This window comes from Anopheles arabiensis, chromosome 2, assembly GCF_016920715.1.
Source record: "Anopheles arabiensis isolate DONGOLA chromosome 2, AaraD3, whole genome shotgun sequence".
NCBI classification, from domain to species: Eukaryota; Metazoa; Arthropoda; class Insecta; order Diptera; family Culicidae; genus Anopheles; species Anopheles arabiensis.
This window is the reverse complement of record NC_053517.1, coordinates 852,750-866,526: the sequence shown is the minus strand read 5'-3', so window position 1 is coordinate 866,526 and position 13,777 is coordinate 852,750. Positions and strand designations below refer to the sequence as shown.

Here is a 13,777-nt window from a genome sequence, read left to right as displayed (position 1 = left end):
TTCTCTACCCTTTTCTCCCTTTAACCCTTTCAATCAGTCATGTGGCTAAACGTTTCCCCATACGCCATCTACGCTATGTCCTGATGACTTGCCAGATATTGTTATCATTGAATGCCGTGTTCGTTGTGTAAAATAAACATGCCATCGAAATGGAAAGTGAAAGGCATAATAACTAAAGTGTGCGCCTGGTGGCTCACTATCCATTATCGATTCGTGAACCACACGCTCCCTCATGTACAGTGGACTCCCTCACAGCTGTTTTCCAATAAGATTGGATGCGTAGTTTATATCTCATACAGGATCGGGTTAAATGATGCCCCCTTTCGTCCAATGTCTACTCTCGAAGCATCTACTCCCAAGATAGGAAGAATCACCTTAGAGCCACCTGTCGAGTCAGGTTCGTAATTGCTAGCGAATGTTCTCATTATTCGGTTTTAAGCAGCATGCTCTGCTTACTAGCTCACTCCACTCGCGCGCTCTCTCATCTAATTAAAAGCGATGCCTCGCCACCTCTGCTCACCAGTGTCTCAACCAATCCATCTCGTTCACGCTCGCTTTCTCACGGTCGGAGGAGCGTCAGGAGCGAATTATGCAAGACCGACGACGATGTGACTCCCTGCCACCTCCGTTCCAGCTAATAAACGGTGGTTTTTGCATCTTATTAAATTAGCACTCTCTCGCAGCGCTCTTGGCGTGCTCTTGGTGTGCTCTCCTGCGTTCTGCTTCTGGGTCAATCTTTATCCTTTTGCTGCAAAAAAGGGGAAAATGTCTTGCTCCCCGTGCCGAAAAGCTCGCGCTAGCTGTCCTGTTTCTTCGGCAGCGACAGCTTGGAGCAAGCTTCAACCACGCCTCCTCACAAGATGCTTCATTTCAAACGTTAATTGAGAAAGGAGAAAGTTCATCCATCAGCCACCCAGCAGCAGCTCTTTCTTTTTGCGTATCAATAATCGTAAGATTGATCGTTCGAAGCACCTTTAGCGACACAGATGCAAATGCACCGCAACCCCACACGATCGGTCTATTTTTACACAGCAATTCTGCCAAACGACCATGTGCTGTAAAATTGAATAAACGATCAAACGAGCAAATTGCTTCAAAAATTGCACACGCGTTGCCTGCGCGATCTGACTCACGATCAATAGTTCGCTCTCCGGTCTCGAACAAATTCCACAAACTGCCCTTAACGAGCCGTAATTTGACCGCTTCTTCGCTGCGACAAGATCGCCACAGCACTTATTTAGGATTATCGTCGATCTGTACCGGTTAGTTTCGCGGCTAAGATCGTACCGGTCACATCGTCTTTGATTCGCTCTACCGTGCGTGGTTGTGCATCTTGGAGAGACAGAGCGACACAGTGTTGCAAATAGTTCGCTTCCACCTCTCTCTCTCTCTGTGATCCTCGCTGTACTGTGAGCTCCAGATGCGCACCATGAGCGATCATTGCGTTGTGTAGAACAGATCTTCCCGGGTGGGTAGGAAGTAGTGGAGTGAAGCCCTTCAGTGGCCTTGTATTATCCTTTGCCAGAGCTTCGAAAAGAGCCCACAAAATGGCCGGACTTAACGTCGACGACGTTAAGGTGTCGCTGCAAAAATTTGGCCTGTACGATTACGTGGTGTTTGTGTTGATGCTGTTGAGTTGTGTTATGATTGGAGTTTACTTTGGCTTTCTCAAGAAGAAGGCGAAGAAAGGTGAAGCCGAAGCGGACTATCTGGTCGGCAATCGACAGATGAAAATCATTCCCGTCTCACTGTCCTTGATTGCAAGGTATCATTAAACGTGTGTCTTGATGTCCTGCAAGTGTTTACTTATTTCGTTATGCTGTTCTGTTTTAGTTTCATCTCGGGTATCTCGCTACTGGGTACTCCAACGGAAATTTATCTCTATGGCGTGCAGTACATGTACATTGTTGGTGGAGTGATAAGCATGGGTTTCATCATGATGTATTTTTACCTGCCCGTTTTCCACAACCTCAAGCTTACGTCCACCTATCAAGTATGTAACATTACACAAAAGAAAACTTCCTAGAACTACTCATAATGCTAATGATTATATCCTTGTTACTTTCAAGTACCTACAAACTCGTTTCGATCGACGAATGCGTCTGTTTGGTTCAATTCTTTTTACCTTAGCCACGGTAAGTACACTCCACACAGCTGTTGCCCGACCGGGCTCATTCGCGCACCACTCGACAAGGTCAGTTGTAAATCAAATTCAAACCCAAAAACCAAAACAACAATAGAACGCACACAAGTGTTGTGGTCGGAAAAGGGTAATCTTCCAATTTACGCCAATTGAGCACAGAGCGTCTAAAGCAGTGCCACTGCCCTGTCAACGGCTTCTTCTGCCTCCAAAACGTCAACAACAATGGACGGTGTGTGTATGCACGCGTGGCTTAAACGGAACGTATCGCTAAACAACGCGTTCATCGCTTGCTGAGATTGACGGCCTGGACGGCTGCCTGACAGCGTTGGATGTTGTGTTTGACATGACTTTGTTTTGGTTTGCTTGCCTGCTTTCTTCCCGTTAGATGGCGTGGCTGCCCATAGTAATCTACGTGCCGGCGCTCGCATTCAACCAGGTGACCGGCATCAATGTGCATCTCATCACACCCATCGTGTGTGTCATCTGCATCTTCTACACCTGCGTCGGAGGACTGAAGGCCGTCGTGTGGACCGATGTGGTGCAGACAATCCTCATGTTTGGTGCAATGCTGCTGATCATCATCAAGGGAACGCTCGATGTCGGCGGCCTGTCGGTGGTGATCGAACGTGCCAAGGCGAGTGGTCGCATCGAGGGTCCCGATCTGCGCTTTGACATGACCACACGTCACAACATCTATTCGTGTGTGATCGGTGGTGTGGTGTACTGGCTGAAAACGAACGCCGTCAGTCAAAACATGATACAGCGGTACCTGTCCCTGCCCACGTTGGCCTCGGCAAAGAAAGCGCTCTGGACGTTCATCTTCGGAACGCTGGTCCTGCTGGCACTGTGCTGTTACAGTGGATTGCTAATCTACGCCAAGTACTATGACTGTGATCCTCTCACTACAAAACTGGCCAAAGCCAAGGATCAGCTGCTCCCGCTGCTCGTCATGGACACGTTGGGGGACTTTCCAGGGTTGCCGGGACTGTTCGTGGCGGGAGTGTTCTCCGCTGCGTTAAGCTCGCTCTCCACTGGCCTAAACTCCATGTCCGCGGTGGTGCTGGAAGACTTTTTCAAACCCTTTTCCAATCGTCCACTTTCCGAGAAACAAACGTCGTAAGTTGTGCTTCCAGTCCCATTGAAGTTTTCCTATTCATTTGTGGTTCGTGCATCATCTCTTTCAGCATAATCATGCGCGCAGTTGTAGCTATCTTTGGTGCAATCTGCGTTGTGTTAGTGTTGGTAGTTGAGAAGCTTGGCTCTGTGCTTCAGCTGTCCATGAGCCTTGGCAGCGTAAGCAATGGTCCACTTTTGGGAATATTCACCCTCGGTGTGCTGATTCCTTGGGCCAATGGAACGGTAAGTATCTAAGCGAGTTCGTCCACCAACATCTCTGATCGTTCAATGGTAAACACTTGTCTTGGTTTTTTTTTCAGGGAGCCATTGTTGGTGGTACCATTGGTCTATTGGTGATGATTTGGGTTTGCCTTAAAGCACAGTTAGCCATAGCTACTGGGGAGCTTGCATTCGACCTAAAGCCAGTCGACACTCAGGGTTGCAGCTATCACTTTATTGCCAGTGAACCGATGAGCATGCTTGCGATAAACACCACTAGCCTCTCGATAGACGCAACGCCAGTGTAAGTTCTTCGCAAGAAAGCCATACACAGCCATGACAGCTTACCTAACGTTGAACTCGTTTTCACCGACAGCGAACCCGAGTTTGCACTCTACCACATATCCTACCTGTGGTACACGACGATGGGAGCTCTAATCACCATCATCATCGCCGTCATTGTATCGTTCATCGTTGGGCCTAACAAACCGGACGAGATGAATCCCAACCTCTTCTCGCCATTCATCCAACGCATCCTTGTCCGGCGTAGGATAGCGGCGCACAACCAGCTCGAAATGGCAACCGGTGGCATCAAAGAGATTATCCAATGATTGATTCGCCATTGCCATGCCAAAAAAAAACGACAAATGGTGATGAATTTTTCATCTTTTCACTCTAGCTTAAAATTGAAATTAAAGAACTTTCAAAATACAACGAGTCAGTTTCTTTTTTTTTTTGTTTGGTTTTTGGTTTTGCCTCTCAATACTCCCAAGAGGATGAAAGAATGCAAAGACTGTGGTTAGATGAGGGAGAGCGAAAAAAATCACACCGAATCCAGATACCCTCGAGATATCAAAAACCCTTTTTTCCCCGTGCTGCCTCATTTCTTATCCACTCGCCAAACAACTGGCCAAGCGTGGTTGACGTCCCTGTCCGCTCCCTAAACCAGATGACGGTCCCGTCAACCCTGCGCCACCACTGCTGGTTGGTTGGTGTTGGCCAAAAGTTTGGCAGAAAGTGACAGAAATAACTGAGGCGAGCAACAACCTTAGAAAACACCGGAAAGGAAAAGCAAAAAAACGCGGGCTAAATTATTGAAAGATTTACTGCCATGGCTCCTCCATCCGTTGGCCGGGATGAGCGGGATGAGAAGGGAAGGGTTGGCCACCAAACCAAATGGCAAAAAGAAAGAAAAAAAGCCGCGACAACGTCCCTACGCCGACCCCCCAGACTGTACTTGAATCGTTTTGCTCGATGCCACCGGCGGAAAATTGCTTCCTGTATAACTCTGCATACACTCCTTTAGCCCGGTTGTTCCTTTAGCCTGTTTTTTCTCTCCATTTCCCGCATCTGCGTCTCGCGCGTTTCTTTTTTGACGCCAAAAAGTACAAGCGAAAGAAGCAACAAAAAATTACCCCGTGCCCAAACCAAAAAAACCCGTCCTATACCGCATTGCAACGAAACGCAACGGAAAATCAAGGAAATCTGACGAGTTCTAAGGAACGGGCACGGGAAAACGAGCGAGCTGGGCGAGGAAGAGACAAAGAGCCCATACACACACAAAAAAAGAAGTTCGTTCGCGTGTCGTGAAAGGCAAAAAAGAATGATCCGAATTAAAAGTAAATATTTGATATTTCTTCCTCAACTCCTTCGAGCCCAACCGAGGTCGGGCGGTCTGCTTTCGGGCCGGTGTCGATGGCCAGGGGTGTTGTTGCGCCATCAGCGCCTTTCCATCGGGATTGGTTTCTGGTACGGCCGGAATGATGGTTTAAGTAACGGGGTAAAAGGAGCGCGACCGAGGAAAAAAAAAGTCACCCTTCTTCCCGCAACCCAACTTCAAAAATGAGTCGAAAGGAATCCCACCACGCAACTAGCAACTAGAAAAATTTGCCCCCCTGTCGCCACGGTTGGGTGGGCGGGCGGGCGGTGAACGGGATCAAGTAAAAGGGTTACTGTTTTCGCTTCACTCCCGAGCACCCCCTTTTCCCCGTGGCCAGAGTGTGGCCTCTCAAGCTGCTGAACCTTCGTCACGGTGCAAAATTTAAGTACATACAGAGAGTGCCCGGCCCTGGCTGGTCCGGTGGGCGTGAGACGTGAAAAAACAAACTTCAAATAAGCCAGAAGTCCGATAAAGGAAGAAAAATGGAAAATTTGTGGATTTTTTAAATTAAATTTTTATGATTTATTGTTAATTTCATTAATTAATTTATGCCCTTTTACGCCTTCGCCTGCGGGCCAGGCGCAGGGTGGGTAATGATATCTCGGTTATCATTAGATGTGTTTTTTTAGACTTTCAGCCACCCCGTGCGCTCCCCGCGCGTCATTCCACCCTGACCACCGCAAAACACTACCACCGTGGGTGAGTGAAATTGGAGGAAAATCTTTTTTCCCTTTGCGGTTGCTTAAGCGACCGCCGGAAAGCATAAATCACAGTACAAGATCTCATTCTGATATAGAATCGTCTTTGCCTAAAGTCTCGTAAAAGGCGAAAGTGGATCCTTTTTTTCTTTCTCGCCCATCGTTGCGCTCACTCCATTTTGGCCTGCAACAAAAATTCGATCGATTATCCACAAACCCTTTCGCGTTTTCGTGTATGCGTTTAGCTCTTCACTGTGTTAACTTTGCTAAAGTGCTGTAAATCATGGTGAAAAGTTTGCCATTTCTTCTAGAGATTGCCGCAAAAAAGCCGCTCCAATTAACAAATCATAAAGCATGGTACGGTGGTTTGTTTTTCCACTTCACTCTTCCTCGATAATCCATTAGTTTCCAATAACCATAAGCATTGATCTGGAATTCAAACGTAAAAAGCAATGGACGTGACGTCTTCAAGAGACGTACCAAGACAAAAACTCCTCCCTTTTTAAGTCCACACAGACGGGTTATTCTGTGTCTTCTACCACAGAACCCTTACATTTGGCAGAACATAACTGTAGAACCCTTTTCAAACGCAAAGCAACCGTTCCAAACCTCATCACGAGCCATTTTCTCACTGCCCAGCATGCCAGCGACAACTTCTTCTTCTCTACCACAATCTCGAACCTATTGAGTTGGTGCCCACAAAAAGGTTTCGATACGACACAGTCATCTGTACGGCTGTACGGTGACCGAGATCGAAAGCAAACTTTGACAATAAAAACCATAAACCCAACCCAATTCACAAGATGTTTTCCTGATCACACAAAAAGCGTAAGGATACCCGTGGAGAAGGCATGGCGCGTCCAGGGTCTACTAAACACAGCCACAAACCATTGTACACTGAATCAAAAGAAGGAAGAACTGCCAACTTCTAGGCAGAAAGAAATGGATCCCGTGCATGAGAAGGAAACGTGCTTGAACGATTGTTACAACTTAAAGGCAATTACCAGACAACCAATCCCTACCAAACAATCCAGCAACGACATGTGTTGTGGTAATATTTGAGGTGACTCAAATCGATTCCACCCGCTCACATACTTTGGGACATTAAAAATGGCTTTAAGCTATTGTGTTTGCTACCAGTTGGATCAAAAGAAATTATCGAACACTTGCGATTGCAATTCATTTTCAGCTCACGTACCGCCTCAACGCACTTGATTTCGCCTTGCGCTCCTGCCACGACTTGCGCGTTAAATATACGCATCACTGGCATGTTGAGAGCAGCATGTCAACCACCATCAAACACAGCCTACTCCTCTTTTTAGCCTGACTCCATTTGCAGCAGCAACACACGATACAATCGCCGAGATAAAAGATTGAGTTACCGCGATACCCGAAACGCTCTGCCGGTCGGTGAAACGCGGGTACGGGACGCCACGTAACTGTCGCGATCCGCGTACCGCACAGGACGTACAAAAGACGTAAGGGAAATTGAAAAGAATTTTCCCCGATTATGCTTTTGATGTGATTGAAATACAGGAAAAAAGTAAACATCCAACCATGCTGAAATCTGTCACCGGCGTGCGCGAAAGAGCGAAGGCGTAGCAGCGAAGTGCGGGCGTTTTGCGGCCAAATAGAGCACGGTGTGAGTAAATGATGTTCTCGCGTTTCTCAGAATCTTGGTGAGGATCTCAGCCCACGAAAGCAACAACAAAAAAGAACGACACCAAAAATGCCTCATCGCAGATTGATAACAAACTTGCATTTAGCCATTTATATCAGCTCAAAAGGATTGGCGCTGTCAGGTCGGGTAATCTTTTTCTCCCACCCTATTACGGATATATTGGATACTTGTTTCTCATAATTTGACGTAACGGTACACGAAACCGTAACCTCGGTGTCATTTTACCCCATTCCCCTGTCTACGAAAGGAAAATCCTACAATTCGAGGCGATGAAAGCAATAATAGCTCAACTTTTTCTTCCCGACACACATTTCCAATTACCAGACTACCGCATTTGGTCGAATCGCTTGGCTTCCTTTGCATGCCGCACAAAACTCCACCGGAAGGAAAGCCTCTTTCCACCTTTCGCGACCTCACCATCAGGCCCCATATGTACGGGAGCAATTTCCGTTCTGCCAGGCTCGTCTACCGGTCTGATGCAATTTTTGACAAACCACTTTTTTTGTCTCTCCGACTCACTGCAGAACCGAACCGCACCAAACGTCTTGTTTCGATTTAATTTAATTATCCTCGTAAATTCCTGTTTTCAGCACATGCCAAGCCTTCAGCAACCTCTGCCCCGCCTCACTTCGGACCATGACTACATTAGAACCTAAAGACGATGGGGAATTATAGGACAGGAAAGGTAGGGTAGAGCAATTTGTAGCATTATTTATGACAGTTCGATATCTGACATTACATGCACGCTGGTAAAACGTAAGGCGCAAAACTTTCTTTTCCTTTCCAACTTGCAAACTTTCCGCCAACAAACGCAAAGAACCCAAACTAAATAAAGCAAAAGTACGCTGAAGATTTGGCCAACGAATTTGGCTGTCAGTTTGGCAATAATTACGCCATTCGAGTTTAGCTTAACTACAATTCTTTAAACAGTTTGATTCCTTCCCATTATGGACAAAGTTGCTGATGCTCCTTGTCATCAGGACTGTCTGGAAGTGATCCCTTTTCTACCAAATAAAACACGACGGTGTAATGTCTTTTTCCAATGATACGAGTCTGGTAAACGTTCCTGCGTGAGCAATTAAGCTGAATCTATGATTGGTATTGCTGACTATTTGAACTTGTTATGCCAATTGCCTACATTCAGGCGTTTTCCTACCAAATCACATGTTATACTTTTTCAACTCTTCAAACAATCAAACCGTCCAATAAACTACTCCAACAGATCGATTAAAGTAAGCCAGTTTTACACGGCTGCCGAGGGGTCTGTTCAGTGCACATGTTCTTAAAATATCAAACTGCCTGCTTAAGCGTCTCGGGACGGAACCAAAGCAACAGCAACAAAAAACGTATACGGTCATCGCAACGTGGCTGGAAATATTAATTCCTTTTCCCCAAGGCGAACGGGAGGAAATTTCACGATTTCCCATCTTTCCGCACAGCGGCACCCAGCGCCATCGGACAGTCGAGCGAGCGGGTCGGGCGTTTTGCCGGGTGAACGGACATTAATAAATTTTTTAATTATGAATTTACATAAAAAATTATCAAATATCTTCAAATTACAGATAATATCTATAAATCATACCAGAACAGAAGCGGCACCCTTGGTCCCCGAGGAACCGTCGTCATTACTTCCACCGTTTACGCTTGTCCCGGGGTTTAGGGACGCGGACGGAGCGCACGAAAGCGTTCGGTCGTGGTAGTTTTTTTTTTAATTCTCGTCTGCGCTGCTTGTTCTGCAGCAGGCTTTGCACGGTTGTTCAAATATGCTTTCCTCGGGTGAGCGTTTTTTGTGCCGCTTTTCGCGGGAATGACCTGTCTCGTGCCCTTTTGTGCGCACTGTCGGCCACGGTGTCACGTCTTGGGATCTGTCCGAGCATGACAGTGTCTCCGCGAAAGGAATCCCGCGAGAGGTCAAAAAGAAAGTGAACCAAAGACCCGAAGGCGACGGTGGCGAACAAAAAAGCACACCCCGCACCGAACAAAATTACCAGCCACTGGTCCTCTCCGTTTCATTATGGCTTCCTCCCGGTCCATTTTTTATGGACCAATCAAAGTGACAGTAGCGACCTGGCTCGCCCTGTCGCTCACTCCCGCCCAAGGATTCACCGCACCGCACCGCACGTACCGAACGCCGTAAAGTCAAATGACTTAAATTTAACGCTCGGTCGCTCGGGATTTCATCATCCCGGGCTTTCCGCTTGTCCCGGCCAGCAGCGCCAGCAGATCAAAGCCAAGCATCCAGATGAACCGGCCGACCGAACTGACGGAACTCCGGAAACCATCGGAAGCCAATGCAGCGAAAAAAGGGTTCATCTACCTGTCCTCTGTACTCGTCACTCTGTCCGCCCGCTCCCCGCCTGTTCGCTTTGTTTGTTGGGGCTAAAAATTAATTTATAATCAAATTATAAAATACTGCGAGGCGCAAATCCAGCGGCCTGCGGCCCTCATCATCTTCTCCAGTCCGTTTGTGTGCTTGTGCAGCGCTGTACCAGCGCGCGGCCAGTTCATCGAATCGGTGAAAAGAAAATCAACTGGGATTAGGTTTGCTTATTACGTCCGAGGGATTGCGAACGGCCGTAATCGGCCGAAATAGGAGCGACTGAAGGTGGCATAATGCCTCTCGATGGCCCTGGCGTGGCGTAGCGAAACGACCGAGCCGCCCGTTCATGCGAACCGGCCATCCGCACTGTCCACGATGACACGTCACGAGAAAACGTCGTTCAAGGAACGTAAAATGTCTTAAGTGAAAACTAACGAGTTGTTAAAAACCCATAAACCGGACAAACCTTGCCCAGAACCAAGCTGATCCGTCATTGTACCGAACTGTGTGCACTGTAGCGAACGTCAAAGGGCGAATGTCATCTTCAGCCCGGCAAGATATGCAACCCGCAAGACACTGCCGTAAGTCAGATTATGTTTCCCCCTGCCCCATCGGAGTGAAGCCCCCCTGGCCTGGTCGCGTCCGTTTACGACGTCCCGGTAGAGCAGCTACCAGCAGCTTTGATGGCTTCGACCGGCCCGCTGACAGACGGTTAGGTAGTGGCAGCAGTCACTCCGGCATGAACGCAAGATCCGCTTGGAAACCGGTGACAATTGCCCATGTGAGAATTCCTCACTTTTATTGATATGGACCCAAAACTTCCTTTCCCTTTTTTCTAGTGTGTGTGTCTGTGTGTGTATGTGTTCCAATTGCCGGAGGATACACTGAAATTGTCGCTTCTCGCCTCTTCCCCCCGCCGCACGGAATGGGCAACTGTCACCAGCGTCACGAAGTGCAGTTAAAAACAAATAAAACCAGCCCAACCGAACAACGGACGGTCTCTTTTCCGGGACCAACTGTTTTGGCCGATAATTCGTGGGTTTATACGATAATCACACGTATTTCGTATGTGTACAATTTTTTTTGCTAGAGCCTCCATGCCTGATGCTTGCGCTCATCGGTGGGAATGAGTTCGATAATGTGTACGTGTTACGTGTGTCGGGCGAGGGTCTACTTTCGCCTGATGGATGGTTATTGACACAAGCCTATAAATAAGAGATGACGAATACGAAACCTACTGGCGGTGGTGCTCCATATCACAGTGCTACAGTGTCATCAAAACATTCAATACTCATCGAAGACTTCTTCTTTGCTGTCTTATTTACGGTTGAATGGTGAAATAGATATTCTTTGTCCCGCCAACGCAGCATAGTTCTTCAAGTCACAGTGCAACAGAGCCATCGAAGACTACTTCTTTCAATTATTGCTTACTGACGGTTGAATGGTGAAATAGATCTCTTGTCCCGCCAACGCCTCATAGTTCTTCGAGTACTGCAACAGCAATATCCATTCACCTAGCGGCAGTACTAGCGGTATTTTCGTCATGTCCAGCACAAAATTGCGAAGCGTATAGTTTCCTTTCGGCACTGGACATGTGTCCTGCACAGGGAAATTCGAGTGTTCTATCAGTTGAGGATATATCGTCGTATCCTTTTTGATCAGTTCACACAGAGTGGAGCTGAACATGTAGTATGGGATACCATTCATACCAGTAGCTTTCCGGTACAGTTTGGCTGAAACCTAAACATTGCAAGCATATCAGTGATAAGCAGTTATCAATACGATTTAAATGCTTTACCAACAGTCTTACCGTCACATCGTCACCAAAACTTTGCAGTAGGGAAAATTTTCCATTAATGTTACACATGTTTGTTCCAGCGTTTTGTACCTGAAGCGTCCCAAAGTCCACGATACCTTCGCGCTTCGGTTTCAAATGTATCATAGAATCAAACACAACATCTGTTATTTGATTCATCTGCGAGCGAAATACGTCGAAAATTAACATTGCAATTTTAATTCACTTTTATAGCTTCGATTTGTCGCAATACTTACAAAACTTTCTCTAAATAAGCATGCTAAAACAACGAAGCCAGTTGCTAACTCTAGCACGTTCATAGTTTTGTAGGCTTTGAAGACGATTTTACACGCTCTACTGTAATGACTGTCATTTCCATTGAATCATTGTCATTTATATGCTTCCTCCTAAAACAAACCAAACAAGTAAATTGTGGCGTGTTAACCGTCTATCTTTAAAGCATACATGGCGGATGTAACAATTAAATAGTCAACCAAACAACTATCATCACGGAACGATTCAGATTCTATAACACCAACCGGAAGTTATTCTCCAATCTATCTGCAAGATCTCAACAAGCGCTGCTCGTCATCTAGAACATGCAACATGGAAACAACGTATTACAGTCATTCTAATCTGATTTATTTGCTAACAGCAGAATGCATCATTCATGTTAAAAAGTATACACTGCTATCATCAATACTGTAAGGTAAATATGGATATTAAATCTGAGCTTTCGCATGAAAAAAGCAAAACAACAATCTTTCCAATACGCATATTATGCACTTTATAAAGAATTATTGTTTTTTGTGGACTCAATCCTCATATGCCCTGCTTTATTTGGTAGTAAAACTAACTCTGAAGCCACCACCAATTTTACCACCACGGGTAATGATTGTTTCTATCAACCAATCACTGGCCGGTACGGCTGGTGGTAATCTTTGCTCATCCATTACGAAGTTATTGATCGTGTAGTTGCCTTTCGGGAAGGGACACGCGTCTTGCGGCGGCATGTTGGACGTTTCCAGCAAGTTCGGATAGATGAGCTCGTCCTTGGCAATAATTTCACACAACGTACCTTCTCCATTCACGAACATTCGCCTGTTTCCCATAAAATCATACTTATATACTATCCAGCGAACCTGTGAATAAGCCGTGAGTTAGTAGATGCTTAAGTGAAGGCGCGTCGATTGGAAACCCGACTTACCAGTGTTTCCTTCCCTGCATTAGTTAACACGCTAAAGGAACCGGAAACTCCAAGCTGATTCCTTCCCTTGCGAGTCAGCCGAATCGTTCCGTACTCCAGAAAGTCATCTATCTCCTGCGGAACTGCCTCAAAGTTGTTCAGCTCTATCTCGTAGAGCTGCAGAAGGATTTTAATGTCTCATTATTTACCGATATCCAAACATCCATTATTCACTTCCAAATACTTACAACTCCATCTACCATGGCCGCCAGGGAAAGCCACACCAAAGCCAATGTCCAACCGATTGCTAGTGCTTTGTTCATGTTTGCTACTGTCAACGTAACTGTCGTTCCCTATTGGACATTACTAACCTTATAAAAATGCTCACCAGTTAAAAATAACCACGTCGCATTATCTTGTTCGCTTTGCGATTGATCTCTAACTCTCTAACTACACGTTAATTTAGTCAATTATGATGCATCTCTCAATGCACATTGCTGTTCAAAATCGTTCACTACATCCAACGTTTCACATGCAAACTTTTCACATCAACCGCTCTACGAGAACTCATACACACAGTCACACATTTTCCCCGTCTCAGTTTCCAGCTGAATTGCGTATTCAAATCGGTGCTCAATAAAATCTTCCGTCTGCACAGTCAGCGATAATGGTTCTCGGTATTCCGGTTCCCAATGTGAAGCCGGATTTTAACGATTTCTTTAAAAAAAAGGATTTCCTTTTCCGCCCAACAAAAAGCCTCAAGCAAGCCGATAAATCACAGCCAATAAATCATCTTCCTCGGGTCGCTCGTCTGGTGAAAGGATGCTTTCCGGCAACCGTCCCCGACTGTCAAAGGCTTCTTTTGCAGACACTTTACAACTCCTTCCGGACGAGGTATCGTAAAAAAAAGTGGAGGAAAAATGAACCTTTACCTCCCCATCTAACAGGTTCATTTATTT

General features: G+C 46.2%; 3 protein-coding genes across 3 annotated transcripts; 1 reads left to right on the top strand and 2 right to left on the bottom strand.

Moving 5' to 3' along the window:
- Positions 1-1,262: 1,262 nt before the first annotated feature.
- On the top strand, positions 1,263-4,189 carry LOC120896346 (sodium-coupled monocarboxylate transporter 1). Its single transcript, XM_040300394.1, has 7 exons — positions 1,263-1,765; positions 1,834-1,993; positions 2,070-2,135; positions 2,529-3,259; positions 3,328-3,502; positions 3,580-3,782; positions 3,855-4,189. Exons 1-7 carry the CDS (start codon positions 1,548-1,550, stop codon positions 4,087-4,089), a joined length of 1,788 nt encoding a protein of 595 aa, XP_040156328.1. The 5' UTR covers positions 1,263-1,547; the 3' UTR covers positions 4,090-4,189.
- A 6,953-nt stretch (positions 4,190-11,142) lies between these two features.
- On the bottom strand, positions 11,143-11,982 carry LOC120894986. The gene is made up of 3 exons (XM_040297921.1): positions 11,890-11,982; positions 11,648-11,812; positions 11,143-11,577 (listed from the first exon to the last, which is right to left on the bottom strand). Exons 1-3 carry the CDS (start codon positions 11,950-11,952, stop codon positions 11,254-11,256), a joined length of 552 nt encoding a protein of 183 aa, XP_040153855.1. The 5' UTR covers positions 11,953-11,982; the 3' UTR covers positions 11,143-11,253.
- Positions 11,983-12,252: 270 nt separating this feature from the next.
- Positions 12,253-13,621, bottom strand: LOC120894808. Its single transcript, XM_040297637.1, has 3 exons — positions 13,067-13,621; positions 12,840-12,995; positions 12,253-12,774 (listed from the first exon to the last, which is right to left on the bottom strand). Exons 1-3 carry the CDS (start codon positions 13,139-13,141, stop codon positions 12,469-12,471), a joined length of 537 nt encoding a protein of 178 aa, XP_040153571.1. The 5' UTR covers positions 13,142-13,621; the 3' UTR covers positions 12,253-12,468.
- Between the last annotated feature and the right edge of the window lie 156 nt (positions 13,622-13,777).